A 21,623-nucleotide genomic window follows, 5' to 3' on the forward strand; every position below is an offset into this window, starting at 1 on the left:
TAATAACTCATGAATCATGAGGCGTATAAAAACAATATTTGCACACTGTGTTCCTTGAACGATGCCAACTTGACTGATAAAGGCCACGCCCATATACGCCTGGAAAAATGTTCCGTCATTTTGGATTTTTTAGTAAACACATTTTTTGCTTCTTTTGGCAAATATTTCATCTAATCTTCACCAAACTTGGTACAAACCATATTTAGATGACCCCAAAGAAAACTGAAACACCATCATACTACTTATTAACTGTAATATCTCTTAAATGTAATATTTCATGTTGTACAGATGGGGATCTGCAGCATTTTCAGCAATGCTGGTGCCATTATCCTCCAGATGCCCTCAGACTTCCTCTGTTTTGTGAGTATTGTACTGTGTGGGAGAGGGGCTTATTTCTGAGTTGGACCTTTTTGACGACTATCTAATGTATGTTGCTTTGGTTGCCTTTTGGTCATGTGGTTTTGCTCGTTGATATGCTGGTGTTGTGTTTTCTGTTGCTTCTGTTTTCCTTGTGTGTTCCTTCACTCCTCCTGTGTTCATGTGCTCCTCCTCTCACCTGTCCTGCATTACCCTCATTAGCCCTGCCCTGCTCTTTGTTTTCCCCACACCTGCCCTGTATCAGTCTTATCATCCTTGCTCCTTGTGTTCCCCTCAGTGTATCAGCTCCCAGCCTGCCCTGGTGTCCAGTCACCTGTTCCGCATTCGCTCATTAGTTCAGTTTGTATTTTAGCCCTGGTTTTCGCCAGCTATATTGTCTGGAATAAAGAGTATTCTTAAGTACCTGCAGTGTTCTGAATTTGGGTCCAACTCCTGCTATTTTCATGCCAAAAAAAACAAAAGTTCTGACACACAAATCTGTTTTCAGGTTTTGGACATTTTCTCTAATCTTTGATTTTTGCTGAAATATTGGATCATTTGAACATTTATTGAGATGAAACCATGTGAGAAGTTTAGAGGGAAAAATCACTATTTGGTGGAGCTGTTAACAACTCATAGACATCTGAAATGTGACCCCGACTACACACTGCTTTTTGTAAGACGTCAAAAGCCAAAAAGGTTGGAAACCACTGGTTTCATCTTTAACAATGTGTTGTATTTTAAAAGCTTGTTATATTATCCATTGTGTCAAATCTTCATCTGAAAAGTAACTAAAGTTGTCAAATAAATGTAGTGGAGTAGAAAGTACAATATTTCCCTCTGAAATGTAGTGGAGCATCTCATGGAAATACTCAAGTATAGTACAAGTACCTCAAAATTGTACTTAAGTACAGTACTGGAGTAAATGTATTAAGTTACATTCCACCACTGAGGATGTTATCACTCTATACTCATATTACATAAGTAGTTTTATCTTATACGAGGAGTTATAACAGTGTATAGATTCATTATGAAGCACCACAGACTGTTAATACCTCTATAAATGCAGGTTTTTTGATGTAATAAATGCCACAAAATAAGATGAATCAACTCTAAACTCATGTTGACAAAAATAGACCCACTGCAGCTCCTGCAGGAACTTTTATACAGATGCTTAAACTGCCATTAAATATAATAACTTACTGAACGAGCAGAAACACTTAAAGTGCATCTATGAAGATTAAAATAGTGTTTTAATGAAGCTTTGGCTGCTGGGACACTGAAGGCAACACTCTGTCCTCCTCACAAACATTTAAAACAACTTCACTGATGAATTAACTTCAACACAAACAGCCACAGAGACTCACCTACAGACGACTTCCTGGGTGTAAAAAAGCCTCTTTGTCTTCTTTAAGTAATGACTCTGGAGTTGTATTTTCCTCTGTTGTTGTTAAATCTGTGTTTGAGCCTCGTGTGTCCTCGTCCTCTGACAGCAGGAGGGCGGCGTCCTGCAGCTGGACCAGGACCAGCTTCAACAAACCACACCTCAGACCGACTGGAGAGGCTGGAGAGACTCAGACCTCTTCCCTCTGTGGACGTAGTCTCCTTCTGTCCAGATAAACCATAATAATTACCATAATTATTGTTGCTCGTATTATTCTTAAAGTTTCTTCTGCTGCTAAAGTTTAAATTAAAAAAAAAAAAGTTGTACATCAGGTCTTACAGACCTCTGCTGCCCCCTGCCGGCTGCTCCTGAGTATTACAACAAACATTTATCTGAATATAACAAAGAAAATATAACATAAAAATTAAAAACTGACACACATATAATTAAAATAGAGACAAAATGTGCCAACATCTGACTGAGGTTTACTAAAAATAATAATTATAAAAAACTTTTGTTATTGTGGAAGGCTGACAAAACAAATACATAAAGAAATAAAACAAATAAAAACAATCAAATTGAGAATATTTTTATGCTGTTATTTTTGTATTATTATTATTATAATTGTTTTTTTGTTTTTTATCCATGGTGTTGGAAAAATAACTTTTTTTTGCAAAAGTGAATACAAATTCATGGTCCCACAGAGATCTATGGTATCATATTGTTTTATAATAATAGTAATAATAATATTTATTTAATAAAGTGAATAATAATAACTGCTCCATTTATGCCCATTATTAATTATTCATTTATTATTGAATATTATAGTTACATGTGATACTTGCCTGTAGACAAAGTTCATATTGCTGAATGTTCAGCACCTAAGAAACTCTTTTTAAATAGCAATTGTTGTTGTAATAATAAAAATAATGTATTTTAAAGTTTATCTGAAGCTAATATGAAGCTTCTGTCGCCCAAAATGAGTCAAATCATTCAACGTTACAGTCTTTTTAGTGCCAAAGTTCCTCTTTTTGTTACTATACTTCCACCGCAGCTCAACAGGGAAACACAAAGAGGGAATCTGATGCTAAAAAGACTGTAAATGTGGCAGATTCTTTAAAATACAAATATTAATAAACATATTTTCCTGCTCAGGATGAAAAGGTAACAGTACTATAACTTTGGTGACAAACACAAAATCACCAAATACAACATGATGATCTTTAACAGCACATTTAGATCAATGTTTAGCGTTAGCATGTTTAATGTTAACAAATATTTTTCCACATAACGCCAATATTTAAACATTAGCCAAAAACATATAAGACTTAAGATAAAGTTACGTCTTTAATATTACCTGAACATTTCACTTTCTGTGTGACTCTCTTACAGATTACATCAATTACAAACACGTATGTAAACAGAAGGATAAACTTTTATTATGTTGTAGTAGAAAAGGAAGTGACATTGGTTAACAGCAGGACTCTCCTCGTCCCACAGCTGCCTTGCTTAAGGGCACCTCTGTAATGTGTGATGTTCAAACACCAGGACATCTAGTTAACTGTTTTATTGATTACAGCATCTTTTTTGAGATGTTTCAAACCAAGATGAAAACATTTTTATAACCAAAAGAATAATAAAAAAGAAAAGTCAAAAACCAGAAACAGTGAAACAGAACAGTCAAATATTTTACAGAACATGATAATGATGATGATCTTTAACACAAAACCTCCAGAAACACTCCAGAGGAAACCCCGTCTCCTGGAAATCATGTTTATATACAACTTAACTGTTTGTAACAAGCATAAATGCTGCCTGGATTATGTTCACAAGAACATTAAACCAAAAACCACAATCTCCAACCTTGACCTGCCGTCAGAGTCTAAACACAACCAGAAGAAGTTTAATATTATAGATAGTTAACATTTTCTCATTATGTTGAGAAAAAAACATAATTCAGCAGCATTATATTTCTAACAAAAAGTACTTGCGGTTGAAATGTATATGACTGTAATTTCTAGGAGACAGTGTTAGTTGAGGTACAGTTGTTTGTAAATGTAATGTATAAAAACTAAAGCTGAAAATGTCGTCATCCTCACCTTCACTGTTTACATGATTTAAGGTCTGAGAGCTCAGCAGAAAGACTTCTCTGTAGCATCGACACCAACAAGGAGTTAAATTACAAACTAGTTTTATTGGTGCTTAAATGATCGATAGTGTTTTTACATCTGAATGCCAAAACTTCTGTTTTGCCTTTAAGAGAGTCCACAGATTCATCCTTCACTCCTGTAACGTTGTTGGACTCACAGCAGAACTAGATACCATCTTTATTTTTCCCTTGTCAAAACCTGGCTCCTACATTACCCACAATGCACCGGGAGACTGTGACGTGTGATGCTAGTAGCGGCTAATGTAGCCTGGAGCTGCTAGCCTCCAGCAGAGATGAGGAGCGGGCTACAGAGGTCTTGTAACCTCACCTCTTTCTAACTACACACCCCCAGATGTTTTTACTTTTCAAACTTGTAGCTTCAGCCCAAACCGAAGCTGACTTGAGTGACATCATCAGTGACATCATCAGAGGCTTTATATGACTTTTTATACACAGAAAAAAAAATCTTTTGAGTTCCTCTTTAAAGGTCCAGTGTGTAGAATTTAGTGGCATCTAGTGGTGAGGTTCCAGATTGCAAGCAAGTGAACCTGTAGTGGCCGTGAGACTTGTGGAAAAAAAAAACAAAAAGGCCCTCTATAGAGCCAGTGTTTGATTTGTCAGTTCTGGGCTACTGTAGAAACATGGTGGTGCAACATGGCGGGCTCTGTGGAAGAGGATCTGCTCCCCATGTAGATATAAAGGGCTCAATCTAAGGTAACGAAAAGACAATTCTTATTTTTAGGTGATTATACACTAATTAAAATATACTTACAAATATTATATTTAATTTCTGCCAAGTCCGTTCCTCTAGATGCCATTAAATTCTACACACTGCACCTTTAAGTGAGCAGACAGTCTGATACGAAGCTCTGCTAACTTGGTAACAAACGCACTTCATTTCTTCACAATAAGAGCCTCCAGCTCGTCCGTCTGCGGAAAGCTTTTAATATAAAGCAGCAGCAGGAAACGTTGAGCAGGAACTTGCAGCTCTGAAACAGCTGACGACGCTCAGAAACAGTAAAATAAGATATATGATATCTGAAACTAAACTCCAAACCAGTGAGATTCAGTAGAAGCTACGAACGTACTGAGAGCTGAACACAGAGAGGCTTTTAACGCGACTTCCGTCTTCTCTTGCTGCTTTCCGGCGGCGCACTCTAAGACGTAATGCCAGTTGACCCCCAGAGTGGACAGAAACATGGACTTGCACACTCTCATCCTGCATCTGTTCACTTTCAGGTGGTAGCGCATATAGGAGGACATCCTGGAGCGCAGTAGTTTGGGGCTCCGTCTCCACGCGGGGAAAACATCCACCAATGACGCCACGTACGTCTTCCTCTGCGTGCAGTCCATCTCCTGCCAGAAGTGGTTGAAAACAGACTCCCTGTCAGTCTCTCTTATCTGTGTGCACTGATGTTGTTCTGACAGGACGCAACAGACAGACTGGCACCGACGACCCATTTTAACATCATCTTTTAGTTTCTTCCCGACAGACGTCTGACCCGTTGTTCTCTTTCGGACACGTCTATCGACTTTCTGGGTTTCTAGAGGAGCCGGCGTCGTCGTTGGTGCTTCGCTCTGAGTCACTCCGCTGGAGGTGCGCTCTTCATCTTCATCCCCTTTTTTACAAGAAGCACCTTTAAGAAACATGGAAAACAGAACTGCAGTGATTAGATAGACAGAAAAATTAATTAGCAACTATTTTGACAGTTAGTTGAACTATTTTAGGCAAATATGCCTAAAAGTTTTCAGCCTCTCAAATGTGATGAATTAATTATTTTCTTTGTCATACATGATAATAAACTGAATATCTTTGACCAGTGGCAGTAAATCTAGAAATGCAATGATTAGTTGATTAATCAGTTCCTCAATAACCAGAATATTAAAGTTCATTTTGAGTCATTTTTTAAGAAGAAATGTCCAAATTCTTTGATTCCAGCTTCTTAAATGTAAATATTTTCTGGTTTATTTAGGGCTTATGTCCATTTTTTTTTTCTGAGCACTAATGAGGATAGAGCTCTACGGCTGTTAGATTGAGCGGTGACATTATTAGGCTCATCCATACATGAGGGCAAGCATCCTCTGGTTGGTGCTCATGGTGAAAAAACAATGAAAAGCAAAGGGTTGATGCTAATCTATCGTACAACAGTGGTTAGAGTGCTAACATGTTGTCATAGAAACATCCTCGAGCAGGGTCCAAACGCTGTATGGACACGAGCTCTTAGTCGTCTATGACAGCAAACTGAATATCTTTGTGGACAGAAGAAGACATTTGAGGAGGTCAGCTTGTACCTGCTACCTGTGAGCAGCGCGGCCGTCTTGATCCGACTCTCCTCCAGCGCTGAAAAGACGCCGCCTATCTCTCCGAGGTCCGAGGTCACGGTGTCGTCCGACCCCACCTCACAGGACACCACCGTGATGGGACTCTTCGTCGCCTTCAGATGCACCTGGATGCTGTCCTGCATCAACACACATATACAGTACATTTATTCTGTCCACCATGTGATTTATTCAGCTACAAGAAAACATTTTTAATATTGTTTGAGTCTATATATGTGTGTGTGTGTTCCTACTGAAGACGTATATCTTAAAAAGCAGCTCATAAATATGTAGTTTCATTTTTAAACTACACCTCCAGTATACCAGGGTCCAAATACCCGACATAACCTGCCCCTTTACTCAAAACACAGATAATCAATAGAAATAGACGGTCTGTTAATTCCACTTACTTAACAACTAACATTAGAAAAAAACAACAAAACAACTAATCGATTAATCGAGAAAATAATCAGATTATTTATGTTATTTTATTCTATTTTGTGTTTGAACATACAAAGATTATTTGACCGTTTCGGCCTGATATTGATTGGATTGTGTTTATTTTTACAAAATTGGCAAATGTCACATATGTGAAAATATGGTGCGCAAAAGTATCACCATCCCTTGTGTTATCACAGTTTCACTGTGTCAGTAACAAGTATTTAATCTGTATTTCATATCCTCTGGTGAGGGGTGTCTGTGTGATTATTTATTTCTTATGTTGACAGAAGAGTAAAGATGAAATTCAGGTGAAATAAATCTTGATTTCTGAGGTCTGTTTGTCTGTCTGTTTACCTCTTTGGGGGCAGAAACCTCTAGTTTTGTTTCCTCCGGAGCTTTAATGACGATCACCGTCTGCTCCTGGAAGACTCCGAGCCGTCTGATGTCCTCGTGAGTCACGTAGGCAAATGTAAAGGAAGGTTAAAGAAAACCTGCTTCATTTTTTCATGAGCATTTACAACCATGTATTTCATTCAGTTCCTTTTTTTTTAAACATACATCAGACATCCTGGAGTTACTGGACACCAGATTTACACCAACCTGCTTCTGCTGCCTTGTTTTACGTCCTTGTGCTTTTGTGCTTTTATGATTATTTTGAAAAGTTTGAAAGGATATGCAGCGTTTTCTGCGTTGTCGGTCATGTTGAAGAGCTCCTGGGTGCAGCTTTCTATGAGGCTGTCCAGCGTGTCCTCCACCAGCTTCAGGTTCTCCAGCTCACTCTGGTTCTCCTGCTTGTTCTCCTGCTTGTTCTCCTCCTTCTTCTCCCGCTTGTTCTCCCGCTTGTTCTCCTGCTTGTTCTCCTGCTTGATCTCCTGCTTGATCTCCTGCTTGATCTCCTGCTTGATCTCCTGCTTGTTCCCCGACAGTAAGCTGGAGATCGGACACGTTGCTCTGCATAAACAGTCAGACAGCAGGTTTACTACAATGCACCAAAGCAACAATCTCTGCAGTGGTGACATGTCTTATTAAAAAGGACTATACCTGTTTTTATTCAAGTATGAGCTTGATTAGTACAAAACACACATATATTCTTTATATTTGATTTTGTCCAGAGCTTATTTTCATACAAATGAAACAACAGCTGCCTGTGAGGAAGAAAATCTTATTTGTTTATTTGGATTAGTAATGTTAGACACCAAACGTGTTGCGGAGAGATGATGCCATCAAAATTCCAATTGTCCTCCGAAAACGAGGCTTCATTACATCACGTCTACATCAGAGCTGGTTGCGCTGGTTTTGCATACAAGATGCGTTTCCTCTAGAGTTCGACTCTTTTATAACAGAAGCTATTTTGAAAAACTACAATGAAATCGGTGAAACCCCTTGTACCGACTATTTGATTATGATTATGGCTTTAACATATTTAACTTTATTTGTATTATTAACAAAGCTACAATATTTTCTGGTTTCTTTAGTCCTCCACAATAGTAAACTGAATATCTTTGGATTGCTGACTATTGGCTGAGACAAAACAAGACATTTGAGGACGTCACCTTGGACTTTGGGAGAAAGTGACCTACGTTAACATCTGATATTTTATAGACCAAACGAGTAATTGGTGATTAATCAAGAAAATAATCAACAGATTAACTGATGATGAAAGCCCTAAATGTACAAACAAGTCATGGAATCATAAAACACATGGACAATAAAAATTAAATTAGATTAAGAGTATATAAAAACATAAAATGGCAAAAGTGGATGGATGAAACATTCTTAAGTATATTTAAGAAGCAATTTAAAATACATTACAGATGAAGCCATCATTAAATAATGTAAATTGAAAACGATTGAGGACCGAAAATGGACCCTTGGGGAACACCATAATTAAAACCCACTATTAAACCCTAAAACCTCATTAAAAACTACTTAAATGTTGTTATTTTTCATAGAAATAATTACTTGTGTTGAGACTACATTCTCTAGCATTGAAATTAGTCTGATTTAGTTTCTTCTGTAGTGGTTGAATGATGGCTTTAAAAGGTGGTCAAAGAACTGTTAATAATCTAAATAAAAAGTGGGCAGTACCTCCTTTTAAAAAACTTATTTGGGACGATTTCTAAAATATAAAAAGGCAGGATTTTATTTAAGTGACACGTAAAAACACATTAATACAGGGAAAAAATTACTACAATGTAATTTAATTATAAAATTACACACAAAAATAGAAAAAGGAAACATACACAGTGAAAAATACAACAGCCTGAGACATGTTTTGTTACTCACATCCACTTGATGTTGTTGGGCGACTCCATCTGGATGAAGTCGATGCCGTACAGGATGTTGGTGATATCGTTGAGTCTCCGTTTGCGGGTCTGCAGGCTCACGGCGGCCTGCCAGAGGTCCATAGATGTGTCGGGAGCCGCATGCAGCAGCCTCAGGAAACGCTCCGTCAGCAGCCACAGAGGCACATCTGAACACAACGATACACAGTTAGAGCTGCAAAAATATGTGTATCTCCGTGTTTTAGAGTGAAGATGACTCATCGACCAGTCAAGAATCAGAACAAAGTTAATCTGTAACAATTTTTAAACAAAAGTGCCAAAATTTTCTGTTTAAAATTTCCTGAATGTGAATATTTGCTGATTTTCTTCTTCTTTTAAGACAGTAAACTGAATATCTTTGGGTTTTGGGCAGTTGGTTGAGAATAACAACCACATCTCAGCGGGCTTTAGGAGACTGTGATGGACAATTTTGACTGATTTTCTGACATTTTATAGACAAAGCAGTAAATCAAAATAAACAGGAGATTAATTGATAATAAAAAGAATCTTCAGCTGCAGCCCTGCTGTATTTCTGGACATTTATAAGGTTTGTTTACACCTGTATTATTTATTAAAACAGGAGTACAAGAAGCCTCAAGAAGCTAAAACTCAAATTCCTCAGTTATGGGCGAGCAGATCTCAAATCTACTATTTTATTATCAATTAATCTGTCACTTATTCTCTTGATTCATCTGTTACTCATTTGGTCTATAGAAGTCTCAAACTACTTCTTCAAATGTCTTGTTTTGTCCGACCAACAGTCCAAAACCCAAAGTTATTCAGTTTACAGAGATATAAAACAGGTAAAAGCAGAAAATTCTCATATTGGTGAAGCTGGAATCAACAATTAAACTATTATCACAAAAAGCTAATTTTCTGTTGATTAATTACTCATTTAATTAACTTATTGTTGCAGCTCTAAAGGCTTCAAAAAATTAAATCAAGAAAAAAGTGAGCAAATACCCCCAAAAACACTAGATTGAGCACTGAAGTACTAAAATAAAGTTTTCACAGTGATATCTGAAAGCAGAAGTCACCTCGTTTGCCAACTTTCTTGAACTGTTCCGACTGTTTCCTCTTTCGTCGGGAAGGACTGGAGAGAAAAAGACAAAATTAACTTTGAGTTCAGTTTGTGAATTCTGCCAAACTGATTACAAAATAAATTAATTACATTTTAACAGCTGAGCTGCCTTTTTACAGATTTAACATAAAATATTAAAATCAGGTGCAGAGACATTTTGTACCTGGTCTTCTCAGCCTCCTGCTCAGGTGGAGGATCCTCCAAACCTCCAACTGGATCCTGGAAATCAGAGAGAAAAAAAAACAAAATATTCAGTTTACTGTCATAGACAACTACAGAAACCAGAAAATATTCTCATTTATGAAGCTGGAATCAGAGAACATTGGACGTTTTTTTCTTACTACATGTTTAATCGATTATCAAAACAGTTGCGATTAATTTAATAGTTGGCAACTAATCAATTAATCGACTAATTGTTGCAGCTCTATTATCAATTCACCTATTGGTTGTTTACTCAGTTTATAATTTTGTGTATAAAATGTGGGAAAATAGTGAAAACGCCAGACTTCAAATGTCTTGTTTTATCAGACCAACAGTCCAAAATCCACAGATATTCAGTTTACTATCATGTATTACATAGAAAAGCTTCAAATCATCACATTTGAGAAGCTGCGACCAGCAAATATTTGTTTTATTAGATTAAAAAATGATTATTTCATCTAATCTAATCTGGATCTAATCACTTGCAGCTCTAGTGTTCACTGTGCTGCTGTATAATATGTAGGACCTCAGTATAGGCAGATATTAAACATGAAATGACTGATCTGAATTAGAGACTTTCCTCTTTATGTAATATTTTAAAATATACAGAGGCAGGTATAACGGTGAAAAGAGTCTCCAGACCTGCTGTATTAGATCTTGTGCTGGAGGTTCTGCAGCAGCAGGAGCATCTCCATCTCCACCTTCATCATCATCACAGCCTCCAGTGGCCCACTGCTCTTCATCCTCAGAGGACTCGGCTCCCCAGGTGCCGCTCAGACCCAGAGACCCGTCCAGGCAAGGGGGCATGATGGGAATGGCATCACTGGTGACCTCGCTGCTGGAGATGTCCTCCGGCAGGAAGTGGTCCTCGCAGATTAAATGCTGCTTCGTCGAGTCCTGTTTGTCCGTCTCCCTCAGCGCTGCCAGCCATACCTGAACAAAGTCATCATGAGTGTAACTGCTGGATCAAACTTTACTGGTTTGATTGATTTCTGGTTCCAGTAACTGACAGAGACAGACTCGAGCAGAGTCTTTAAACCAACAATACAGCCGTGTTTTTCTACAGTCTGCCGCCAAAACTCCTGAACTGGGAACCATCAGAAAAATATATGACAATACTTTATACACATGGACGGATTATGAGACAACATACTGTTTGTCTGTGTTATGGGCACAGACATGTAAAAGGCCCCCAATCTTCCTACAGAGCCGCAGTATTTTAATTCATGAAGAAGATGACTGACCAAAGCTTCCTGTCACAGCAGATCCACACTGATTCTCCACAGATATTATATTAAATACGACAGCACAGACTGTACAAAAATTATAGAGAAACATCAAAGAAAAGCCTGAGATGCAGGTTTTATTTTCTTAAAGCAGAGCTGCCAAACTTATTTTAACTGCATTTTAACAAAATGTACTCAGTATGCTGTGCAGCTTTAATATGAAAGACAAAATGTTTGGGTGACTTGGATTTGATTGGCAGATAATCGGTATTAAAAGGCTCTGATCAGAAGCAAAACAAATTGGAGAGTATTAGGTAGAGAAGTTAAAGGAAGGGTTAACAGTCAGGAGCCCAAATAAACATTAACACAGAGGACAAAAGGGACTGGAGGACACTGGTTAATTCACAGCCTTAAACTGTGCAAACAGACTAAGGTTTCGACACTACCACTCCGTACCTTGACCCGAGCGGGGTCTGTGGGGAAGCTGAAGAACCTCTTCGGTGGTCGGTTGTAGATCTCCCCGTTAACGTTACCGTCCACCTGACGGTTGGGACAGCCAGAGACGACACACTTCACCATCTCTCCGCCGCTCAGACCGCAGCTCCCCGGGCTAACGGCACATCTGCGCCCCGTTAGTCACCGTTAAGATTCAGAATAACAGCAGGTACACAGTCAGTGCAGCTTGTTTATATTTTGTTTAAAGGTACTCTTTCAGACCGGAAATAGATGTGTCTGTGACCCGGATGTACAACAATGGGGGGGGGGGGGGGGGACGCAAGGGCGCCAATTTGCGTCATCTATAGTTAACGTTAACTTTTGAGTTTATTTTAGCATTTTCCAGTTGTAAATATCTGGCAAAACCTTTGTGCTTTCATTACTGAAAACATTGATGAAAGTTTTATTTTACTTTTTGGAAGAATGTTTAGTTTGGTCTCCTGGAAAACAACACAGAACAACACTTAGGTGCACATGACAAATTTCATGATTATGATAGCCAAATTCCATATCCATAAATGTAAATTTACAGGTAACAGTGTTTTATTGCCTTTAGGAAAAAGTTCAAAGACATGACAGACATGAGACATGAGACATGAGATAGATGTGTGTACAGAATAGACCAAGAAAGCAAAATTACAGAAATAAAGCATGGACAAACAGGATGGCAAAATTATAATGGATTACGGGAAAAGGTAAAGTCAAGATTATAAAGTCAAGAGAGTCAGCGTAGTTTCATAGTTTAGATATCATCCTTATGCATCGTTCATCCATGTCAAGGCCCAAAAGTGGTTGGAAAAAGCCAGGGTGTAATATTAATATCTTTGTATAGCTTGTCATCAATGTACAGTTTATCAGCAACAAGCCTTACTCTGCTTTTCTTTTGCTGTTAAACTTAAATTTAATTTTACTTAATTTTATAAGACAAAATTAAAATGATAAGGCAAGGGATCATTTACAGAAAGGTTCATTTGAACAGTATTTAAGTTTTTAGGGTTGGTGGTTCGGCTCATATGGCAGTAATAGATTATGCATCTCTCCTTCTCAGGAAAATGACATTCAACAGAGAGTAATCATCCTGACCCCATACTCACCCCCATACATTTATGAGAGTTAAATCTCCTGAGGACAGTCTGATGTTGGTATTCAGTGGGCTGAGAGGGAATCCTTAATTATGTCCCAATGTTCATCATTGGTCCTGTGAAAGTCTTTAAGGCCAGCTGCCTACTCCATATTCAGTGCTGGAAGAAGTACTCAGATCCTTTAATTAAGTAAAAGCACCAGTACAGCAATGTAAAAATACTCCATTACAAGTAAAGGTCCTGCATGATAAATCCTACTACAGTAAAAGTACATAAGTATTATGAGCTTGATGTAGTTAAAGTATTGCAGTAAAAGTAGTGGTTTGGTCCCTCTGACTGATATATTATTATATATGACATCATTAGATTATTAATAGTGAAGCATCAGTGTTAGAGCAGCATGTTACTGTTGTAGCTGCTGGGGGTGGAGCTAGTTTCAACAACTTTATATACAGTTAGCTAGTTTAGTCCAGTAGTCCTCAACCTAGGGGTCGGGGTCCCTCCAAAGGGTCAGCAGATAAATCTGAGGGGTCGTGAGATGATTAATGGGTTAGGAAAGAAGAAAAAACAAAATTCTGATACACAAATCTGTTTTCAGTTTTTGGACTTTTTCTCCTGTCTTTGATTTTTGGTGAAATATTGGATCATTTGGACATTTATTGAAATGAAAGCATGTGAGAAGTTTAGAGGGAAAAATCAGTATTTGGTGGAGCTGTTAACAACTCATAGACATCTGAAATGTGACCCCGACTACACACTGCTTTTTGTCAGACGCCAAAAGCCAAAAAGGTTGGAAACCACTGGTTTCATCTTTAACAATGTGTTGTATTTTAAAAGCTTGTTATATTATTCATTGTGTCAGATCTTCATCTGAAAAGTAACTAAAGCTGTCAAATAAATGTAGTGGAGTAGAAAGAACAATATTTAGTGGAGTGGAAGTATAAAGTAGCATCACATGGAAATACTCAAGTAAAGTATTTAGGAGGTGAGAGTTCATGCAGTGATGCAACTTTACCACCAGGTGGTGGTATTGTAAAGGAATTAGATGATGGGAAATGAACACCAGCTGACAGTAGCTGTTTCTGTCTGTTTCTATAAATTCAGTTGGCTTCATTAAATATCAGGATTCACCTCTGAGGCTTGTGGATTGAAATATTTTCCCTCAGAGTAAATCCACTCAGTCATTAAATCGTCTGCTGGCCAACAGACTCGAGCCAAACATGCACTTAATTTTCACAAATCATCAAACTCGATTATTCATCTTACTTATTTAATTATCATTGTGAAGTGTATACTCCCATTGAATGAACATTTTATTTATCCAGATGTGCAGCTGCTCAGGAGCACTTTGGTGTTTAAGAGATGACGTTACTGATTTATTACAAAAATGTTAGAGTTAGAGTAGCTACCACTGATGAAACAAGAACCTGTAATAACAATGTAAGATGTAAAAAGGTTCAAAATGTAAAGTTAAAGTATGGAGGTATTAAAATGTACTTAAAGGGGACATATTCTGTTTTTTCAGATTTTCTGTTATTTATATCCTGTTCTGATGTCAGATGTTAAACATGGTCAAAGTTCCAAAACTTGAGGTGAACGTATGTAGAAGCTCCATGCAAGTCAAACTCCGAGGCCTGATCTGAACGCTTCTTTTGCAACGTTTCTTTCTATCTTGCTGACAAGCTGACGTGGGCTTGTCGCACATGCCCATATACAGCCGTCCGTTCTGTAGCCTTGGTTGCTATGGTTGTTGTTGAGGTGTTTCTATGTGTTGTTCACATTGTCCAATTTTAAATTTCAGACTTGATTCAGCTCCAACGTGTATGGGTGGATTTGAGACGTTGACATTTGCAGTAAAGAAGGAGAAAAAGAAGTGAAATCCTGCTACTGTAGTTTGTTTATGTCGCCCACTTAAATTGTGAACCCGTCCTTTCAGCAATTATTTACTATTTACAACACCCAAGACAAAAGTCAAAATAGCACATTGAATGTGTTCAGTAGGATAAGTGAAACATCAGTGTACCGGTCTTGTATTACCACAACAATTGTAAAGCTTTTTTTCAAAAAGTCTTTTAAACAGGCTGCAAAATGCCATAATGTCGTTCACACAACATAAAAAAATTGGACTTTAGGGATTCTGCGGAAGTGCCAGTAGTTTTTCTTACTTCTGGAACAGAACCTGGAAGTTTTGGTTTCACTTCGGCACCCCATTGCTCATGTTCATAAATGTTTTTAGGAGGAAAAACAAGTTAGTCCAAACTCAGCCAGGGGCTAAAACAGCAAGTCATGTCAGCCAATAGGTTCATCAGTATTAGAGAAATATGGCAGTTCCCACTGGATCAACCTTAAAACTGTCTAGTATGTACAGTAAATATCAGCAATATGTCATTCAGAAACAGAAACAATAAATACAGCATCACCAAACCTGTATAAAATCAGAGTTATGTGTTAAAGTAATGGAATCACAACACTTGGATAGCGTTCAGTGGTTGTTTTTAATGTGTTTAAGCTATTAAAAATATTTAACAAAATAAATATCCTGCAATAAAATAATCAACATACATATATGATGTTATACATTTTAAAAGGCTTGTGTTCAGAACATCCTACAAAAGCTTTTTTTTTTGTTTGTTTGTTTGTTTCTAAAGGTGAACATCAGGACAAAATGAAACCAAGAGCTCTGTTCCACAACCGCTGATTTCATCATATGTATTAACAACATGATGAAATATTATTCATCTTACAGTAAATGTTTTTATTCCATATATGCTGCATGATGTGTTTTTAATTACAGGATAACAGTCATTTATCTCAGCAGGTGGAGATATTCTTGGAGAGAAACTCGTGTGTGTATGTTTGTGTAATCGAAGATGTTCTACGGTTTCATTCTGGAACAAAACTCTTTCAATGTTTCACTTGGCGCCATTTTTAAGTACTCCACTCATCGATTTGAGCGTGAGGAGGTTTGGATAACAGCCTTTGTTAAAGTTCATCGTTTTTTTTTTGTTTTTTTTTTCCCCGTCGCGGTGTGAGTGCCGTGTTACAACCAGCATGAATGAAATCGAAGCATCGGCTCAGATTGATTGACGAGACTCTGAGCTCAGAGCTCGCTGGGGTTGTTGAAATGAGGCCTCACAAAGGAGTATTATTAAGAGAGAGGCCTTTCAACATGCCCGTCTTTATCCTGCTGAACTGATACTGGGTACTCATCAACCTTGATGTGACCTCTGACCTCTTGGAGAGCAGCTGGTCTATGTGGTGATCAATCAACCATCAGCTGCTGATAAACTGATGGAAAACAGAGGACAGTAACTCAAGAAGTGAATGAGTTCATTTGTCTTAATGAGTATCTGGTTATATTGTCATCTTGTTGTTATATTGTTCCTCTAGAATTAAAATTATGTAGTTTATACAAATGTCTGTTTTGTACAAGTGACATTTAGGTGTAACTTTAAAGGGAGAAAAAGTCACATAGCATTAAGTGTGTTTCCATCCTCCTGTTTTTATGCATGTTTTCAGTTTGCGCATTAAAAAAATTGAGTGGAAACGCCAGAAATTTACAAAAGAAAAAGTTGAAATCAGTGTAAAAAGAGTTTCCTGTTGTCTGAGGTGTAAAAGTAGTTGTGTGGATAAAAAGCAAATGTAAACAGACGTAGTGAATAAATGATGACGTACACGAAGCATGTGACTTAAACTTAACTGAAGAGACGAAAACATCAGATCTGTGCGGAGTGATGTCATATTACCATCATGTTTTCCATCATTTGAGCTTTGGTTGCCGCTCTTTTAATGACATCATCTCGTTTTGTTCTCTTCCTCTGTAGTGGTTTAACGGCATCGACTGCAGAATTAGCGCCACCAACTGTTTATCTCCTAATATTCACACAACAGGAATGGACGGAAACAAACATTAACTTGAATTTTCTTTTGCAGAATTTCTTGAAATTCGGTTAAAATTTGCACCACATTTGGATGGAAAGGTACATCAGCTAAGATGCATTATGACATTTAACTTAATTATGAGTCTACGGTGCCCATCGAGGTTACATGATAGAAAAAATACTGATGTGGAAATCTGTGAATGGATTGATTAACTGTACAGTGAGTGTTCAGTCAAGATGACTTCATGGAAAGATAAGACTTCTACGGAGCCTCAGAAGTCCTGAAAGATGAGATAGATGAAGATATTAGATCTTCTTCCTCCTTATTAGAACATTTTTAACTAACTGCTGCTCTCTCTCTCATCAGGAGTTAAAAAGCTCTTTCCATAAATGTCCTGTCATGTCTGAATAAAGCTGTAAGTAACACTGATGTGAAAGTCTCCTCTGTCTGAATAACAAAAAGCCGTCACTTGAACAGATAGATGAAGCCAGTAATTTACATTTTCCAGTCTGAAAAGTATTGCATTCACCAAAGAATAAGTATCTCATAATTGCAAGAAAACCATCTTGTAATTTATCATTCATCCCACTATTTAAGAAAAAGCATGTTATGTCACAAAATAACGAGGATGGTATTATTATTATTATTAGTTTAATCAGACATCCTGGTGATGTAATGTCGTCATGTGCATGAGGTTGACTTGGTGAAGTATGTGAAATAAAGAACAGTATCTTTATTATTATAATTACGAAATAAGACCTTCAACTGTGTTTTCTTACTGCTAAGTCTCTTGGGAGTTGTAGTTGAATACTGACAAATGAATTCTTGTTTTATCAATGTTAAAATCTTACTGTCAAATACAGGTAGTAGATATAAATCTATATTGATTTAGCGTCTTTGCAGAAAAAAATGAATATTAGGGATATTTATGGAGTCTTCCTGGTGTTGAAGGAAAAAATGTGAAGTAAACTTATTTCGTTCACTTAATTCTTATATCTTCTTTTGCGGCCTTAAGTAACTACAGATAATACAGAAGCCCAGTATTTCCAATATGGTCCAGGTGATGGGTGTCAGCAGGTCAAAGGTCAGGTCACCACTCCCTGCCCTTAAAGACAGATTATATACTGAGGAGATGATGATGGTGAAAGTACTTAATGCTGTTGTTAAATGTTATTCTGGTTATGTTCCATAGAGGAAGATTAGACACTGTGACTATACTACAGTGTACAGTAAATAAACATTTCTGTATTTCCTATATCTCTTTGCGTCTTTTTCAGGGATACTTTGACATGTTGGAGGAATAAGTAAAGGTGCTAACAGGTATAAATAAAACATTGCTGTAGACTGACTCACATATTACTGCGGTGTTGTTGAATCCAAATAGATTCTCCAAAAACAACAACAACACATTTCATTAACAAACTGTAAAACTGAGACAGATATATTATTATTCACATTCAGACAAAGACTCTAAAGCTTTAAGAATAAGATGACTGACCGTCAACTACAGAACGCTCTGGTTATAAAACCTCATAACTCCAGTTCAAATGTGATAGAATAATTAATGAAAAACAAGGACCAGTATGGTTGGTTTGACATGATGTTCATAATTTATACTTCATGTTATATTTTAGGACCATTTTCAGTGGGTACCAGAACATGTTTAGCCTCATTGTTTTCCTTTCATTTCAGTACTCTGTGACACTTACAGAGACATGAAACATACTTGAGATGAGTAATCCATTACAGTCGATTTTAAAAAATAATTTTCTCTTGTCTATGCACAGTTGAAAGCAGGGACTATTGTATTCTGTATGTATACTACTGTACTTTTCACCAAGTTCATATTAGCTTATTCTCTGTCAAAAGTTAAAACCTAAAGGATGACGACAGACCACTGCGAGACAAAAATCAATCAAAGAATCTGGAAATTTCTAGAGTAAAGTCAATGTATTATGAAGAGAAAGTCATACTGTTTTGAGAATTTAGAGAAAACAGTCAGTGTTACAAGTTTAAGTTGTAAATAAAAAATAAAAAGTTATACATTTTTCAAGAATAAAGTCATAATTTTACAAGAAATAGTTGTAATCTTACAAGATGAATTTGTACTTTTCCACAAAAAGTTGAGATTTTGAGATTAACTTACAAAACTAACCCCAAAAAAAGCTGTAATAAGTCAAGATCAGGTTGCAATTTTATAGAAAAAGCAATATTTTAAGATAAAGTTGCAAATTTACACAGAAAATCAATATTCTAAGACATAGTAAAAGGCATAATATTTTAAGTTAGCAATTTTACGAGAAAAAGTTGTAATTTGTCTAGAAAAAAGTTGTAATTTTACAGGAAAGTCTTAGAAAAAGGGTAATATCTTCTGAATAGAGTAATTGTATTGTAATACACATCGACAGTTGAAACTATTACAGTCAATAACTGTAATAGTTTTAGGAAATACTAAAACATGCACATGTAAACCAATCTATGTATCCGCTCTAATCTTAACATACAACATTGCTCTTGAAATATAGCTTCTTTTTCTCATGATGACTTTACTTTCATAATATCATGACTTACTATTTGTATGACTTTATTTTTGATATATTGCTGCTTATTGTAATTTTACAACATTTCTTAGTAAAATTAAGGTCTTTATATCATAATAGCACATCTGTATCCCATAATATTATGACATTTTCTCATAAATTTATGACCTTGCATTCAAAATTGCTTTATTATTGAACTCTCAGTGGTCAGTGGTCATAATACTCTATTGGAGAAGACATAAAGCAGTCCTTATAAACCATCACTTAGAGCTTATATGCCAGAACTCTTTATCACAGAGATTTAAAACTGTCTGTTACCAAGCAAATACAACATTGTTATTGTCAGTAATTGGTTGCTGTGATCACCTCTGTAAGTTTCAAGACTCTGCAAATGCTTCTCTGTTTGGTCAGTATTGTATGTTTTTTACAGTTAAAAAAACCTTTGAAACTAACTTGGACAAACTCAAAAGTATGGTGGTCCTGCTAAAAACAAGACTGTCACTGCCTGAAAACATGTTGTCATTTTGGAGATGTGAGGTTTTTTCAGCCGGAGCTGTGTTTTGAGTTTGGATTGAAAGCAGACTGTACTGACACTTCACAGGAAAAATGTTGAATTTAAAAAAAAAAAATTGTAAATTTCTGTGCCTTCCTCCCCAAGGCTGTATAAGTTCTGTGAGCAGCCTCAATTTAAATGTTTTCCCGTCCCTCAGAGCTACAAAGCAGCTGAGATCATCCGGTAACAGAAAGGTCACAGCTTCAACTCTTCCCCTCCCATATAAATTTAAAGTGTCTCTGAGCAGGACAGTGAACTCCTGCTTATCCTGCTTTGGATCAAGACACCAGCCAAATTTAAAAAGGTGAGCTCGTCAGCGGTCAGCACTCCTTATCCAAATACTTAACCATCACTTCAATTCACATAAACACACACACACTATATTTCCAAACTGCCATCAGGGCAGCCAGACTAGCAAAAAGGTCCTTTTTTGTTTTTTCTGATGTATAAAGGAAATTCAGGTCTGATGTTTGAGTGCATGTCGGCTCCGCTTTTCCCAGAATGCAGCTTTGAATCTCTTCTTGTCAGTCTTCCTCTTCACCAGAATGTTTTCGCCCCTGAGGAACAAAAAACAATATGGAGGTGTTTCATTAGTCTGTGTTCCCTCTCTGAGAGTATGGGAATTACTTTATGTTTTTGATTGTGTGTCCTCACTCTGTTTGTGTCCGGATGGAGCAGAAATTCATACACTCAGCATCCTGTCTGTTTGTGCAGAGGCAGCGGTTGAGCTCCCTCCTGAGTCGCACTGAACCAAATCCATAAGGAACCACGTGGCTGCAAGACATTAAAAAAAAAAAAAAAAAAAAAAACCCAAAACAAAACTAAAGTCAGTGCAAAAAGTACACAAAATTCACTCTCATATCCTCTCACACTGTTAGACCTGATCAAGAGTATCAGCATCAGCTTTAGGTCCAACTGAAATCACAGTCATCATCAAATTCAACCATCCCTCTTTGCAGTCACAAACAATGTCACCATATTTTTTATTATCATTTTAACTATAAAAAATTTGGGAAAGTAAAAAGTTTCTTTGGGGAAAAACTCCCAAATACTCTTATTTGGAGGGGCGTGTCAGTATCTGTGTTTGATTGACAGCAGCTGGAGGGGCGTGTCGGTGTCTGTGTTTCATTGACAGCAGCTGGAGGGGGCGTGTCGGTGTCTGTGTTTGACAGCAACTGGAGGTGTGTGTTGATGTCTGTGTTTGATTGACAGCAGTGGGAGGGGTGTGTCGGTATCTGTGTTTGATTGACAGCAGCTGGAGGGGTGTGTCGGTATCTGTGTTTGATTGACAGCAGCTGGAGGGGCGTGTCGGTGTCTGTGTTTGATTGACAGCAGCTGGAGGGGCGTGACGTGTCTGTGTTTGATTGACAGCAGCTGGAGCGGCGTGTCGGTGTCTGTGTTTGACAGCAGCTGGAGGGGCATGTCGGTATCTGTGTTTGATTGACAGCAGTGGGAGGGGCGTGTCGGTGTCTGTGTTTGATTGACAGCAGCTGGAGGGGGCGTGTCGGTGTCTGTGTTTGACAGCAGCTGGAGGGGTGTGTTGATGTCTGTGTTTGATTGACAGCAGTGGGAGGGGTGTGTCAGTGTCT

The 21,623-nt window shown here is 37.4% G+C and overlaps 4 protein-coding genes across 5 annotated transcripts in view; all 4 read right to left on the reverse strand.

The window, feature by feature from the left end:
* LOC137169836 (rho guanine nucleotide exchange factor TIAM2) overlaps nt 1–2,071 on the reverse strand; it is a 71,098-nt gene extending 69,027 nt beyond the window's left edge. For both annotated transcript variants that reach the window (XM_067573232.1, XM_067573231.1), the window contains exon 1: nt 1,725–2,071. The gene's annotated coding sequence lies outside the window, so the exon portion shown is untranslated. The remainder of the gene's footprint in view (nt 1–1,724) is intronic.
* A 1,087-nt stretch (nt 2,072–3,158) lies between these two features.
* On the reverse strand, nt 3,159–7,130 carry LOC137169890 (uncharacterized; the record flags this gene model as incomplete). The annotated part of the gene is made up of 3 exons (XM_067573301.1): nt 3,159–5,527; nt 6,190–6,349; nt 7,005–7,130. Coding segments are annotated over 3 exons (879 nt in total), but the record flags the coding sequence as incomplete, so codon positions are not given.
* LOC137169354 (transcription factor E2F3-like) lies at nt 7,122–12,215 on the reverse strand. The gene is made up of 6 exons (XM_067572474.1): nt 11,939–12,215; nt 10,899–11,189; nt 10,219–10,274; nt 10,012–10,067; nt 8,937–9,123; nt 7,122–7,601 (listed from the first exon to the last, which is right to left on the reverse strand). Exons 1-6 carry the CDS (start codon nt 12,059–12,061, stop codon nt 7,241–7,243), a joined length of 1,074 nt encoding a protein of 357 aa, XP_067428575.1. The 5' UTR covers nt 12,062–12,215; the 3' UTR covers nt 7,122–7,240.
* A 3,017-nt stretch (nt 12,216–15,232) lies between these two features.
* Nucleotides 15,233–21,623, reverse strand: part of si:ch211-202p1.5 (uncharacterized protein LOC103909337 homolog) — a 38,073-nt gene continuing 31,682 nt past the window's right edge. The window contains exons 3-4 of the mRNA XM_067572963.1: nt 20,689–20,808; nt 15,233–20,591 (exon numbers count right to left, since the gene is read on the reverse strand). Of these exons, the coding sequence (XP_067429064.1) occupies nt 20,492–20,591; nt 20,689–20,808 (220 nt within the window). The 3' untranslated portion in view covers nt 15,233–20,491. The remainder of the gene's footprint in view (nt 20,592–20,688; nt 20,809–21,623) is intronic.

Source organism: Thunnus thynnus, chromosome 18 (assembly GCF_963924715.1).
Source record: "Thunnus thynnus chromosome 18, fThuThy2.1, whole genome shotgun sequence".
NCBI lineage: Eukaryota > Metazoa > Chordata > Actinopteri > Scombriformes > Scombridae > Thunnus > Thunnus thynnus.

What these genes read in the sequence shown, in the direction of transcription:
- LOC137169354 (XM_067572474.1), bottom strand. Translation starts at nt 12,061, where the DNA reads ATGGTGAAGTGTGTCGTCTCTGGCTGTCCCAACCGTCAGGTGGACGGT. An exon ending in CAAGAAAGTTGGCAAACGAG is followed by an intron (nt 9,124 to 10,011) that starts GTGACTTCTGCT and finishes CGTTGTGTTCAG; the next exon opens with ATGTGCCTCTGTGGCTGCTG. An exon ending in CCCAACAACATCAAGTGGAT is followed by an intron (nt 7,602 to 8,936) that starts GTGAGTAACAAA and finishes CTGTTTATGCAG; the next exon opens with AGCAACGTGTCCGATCTCCA.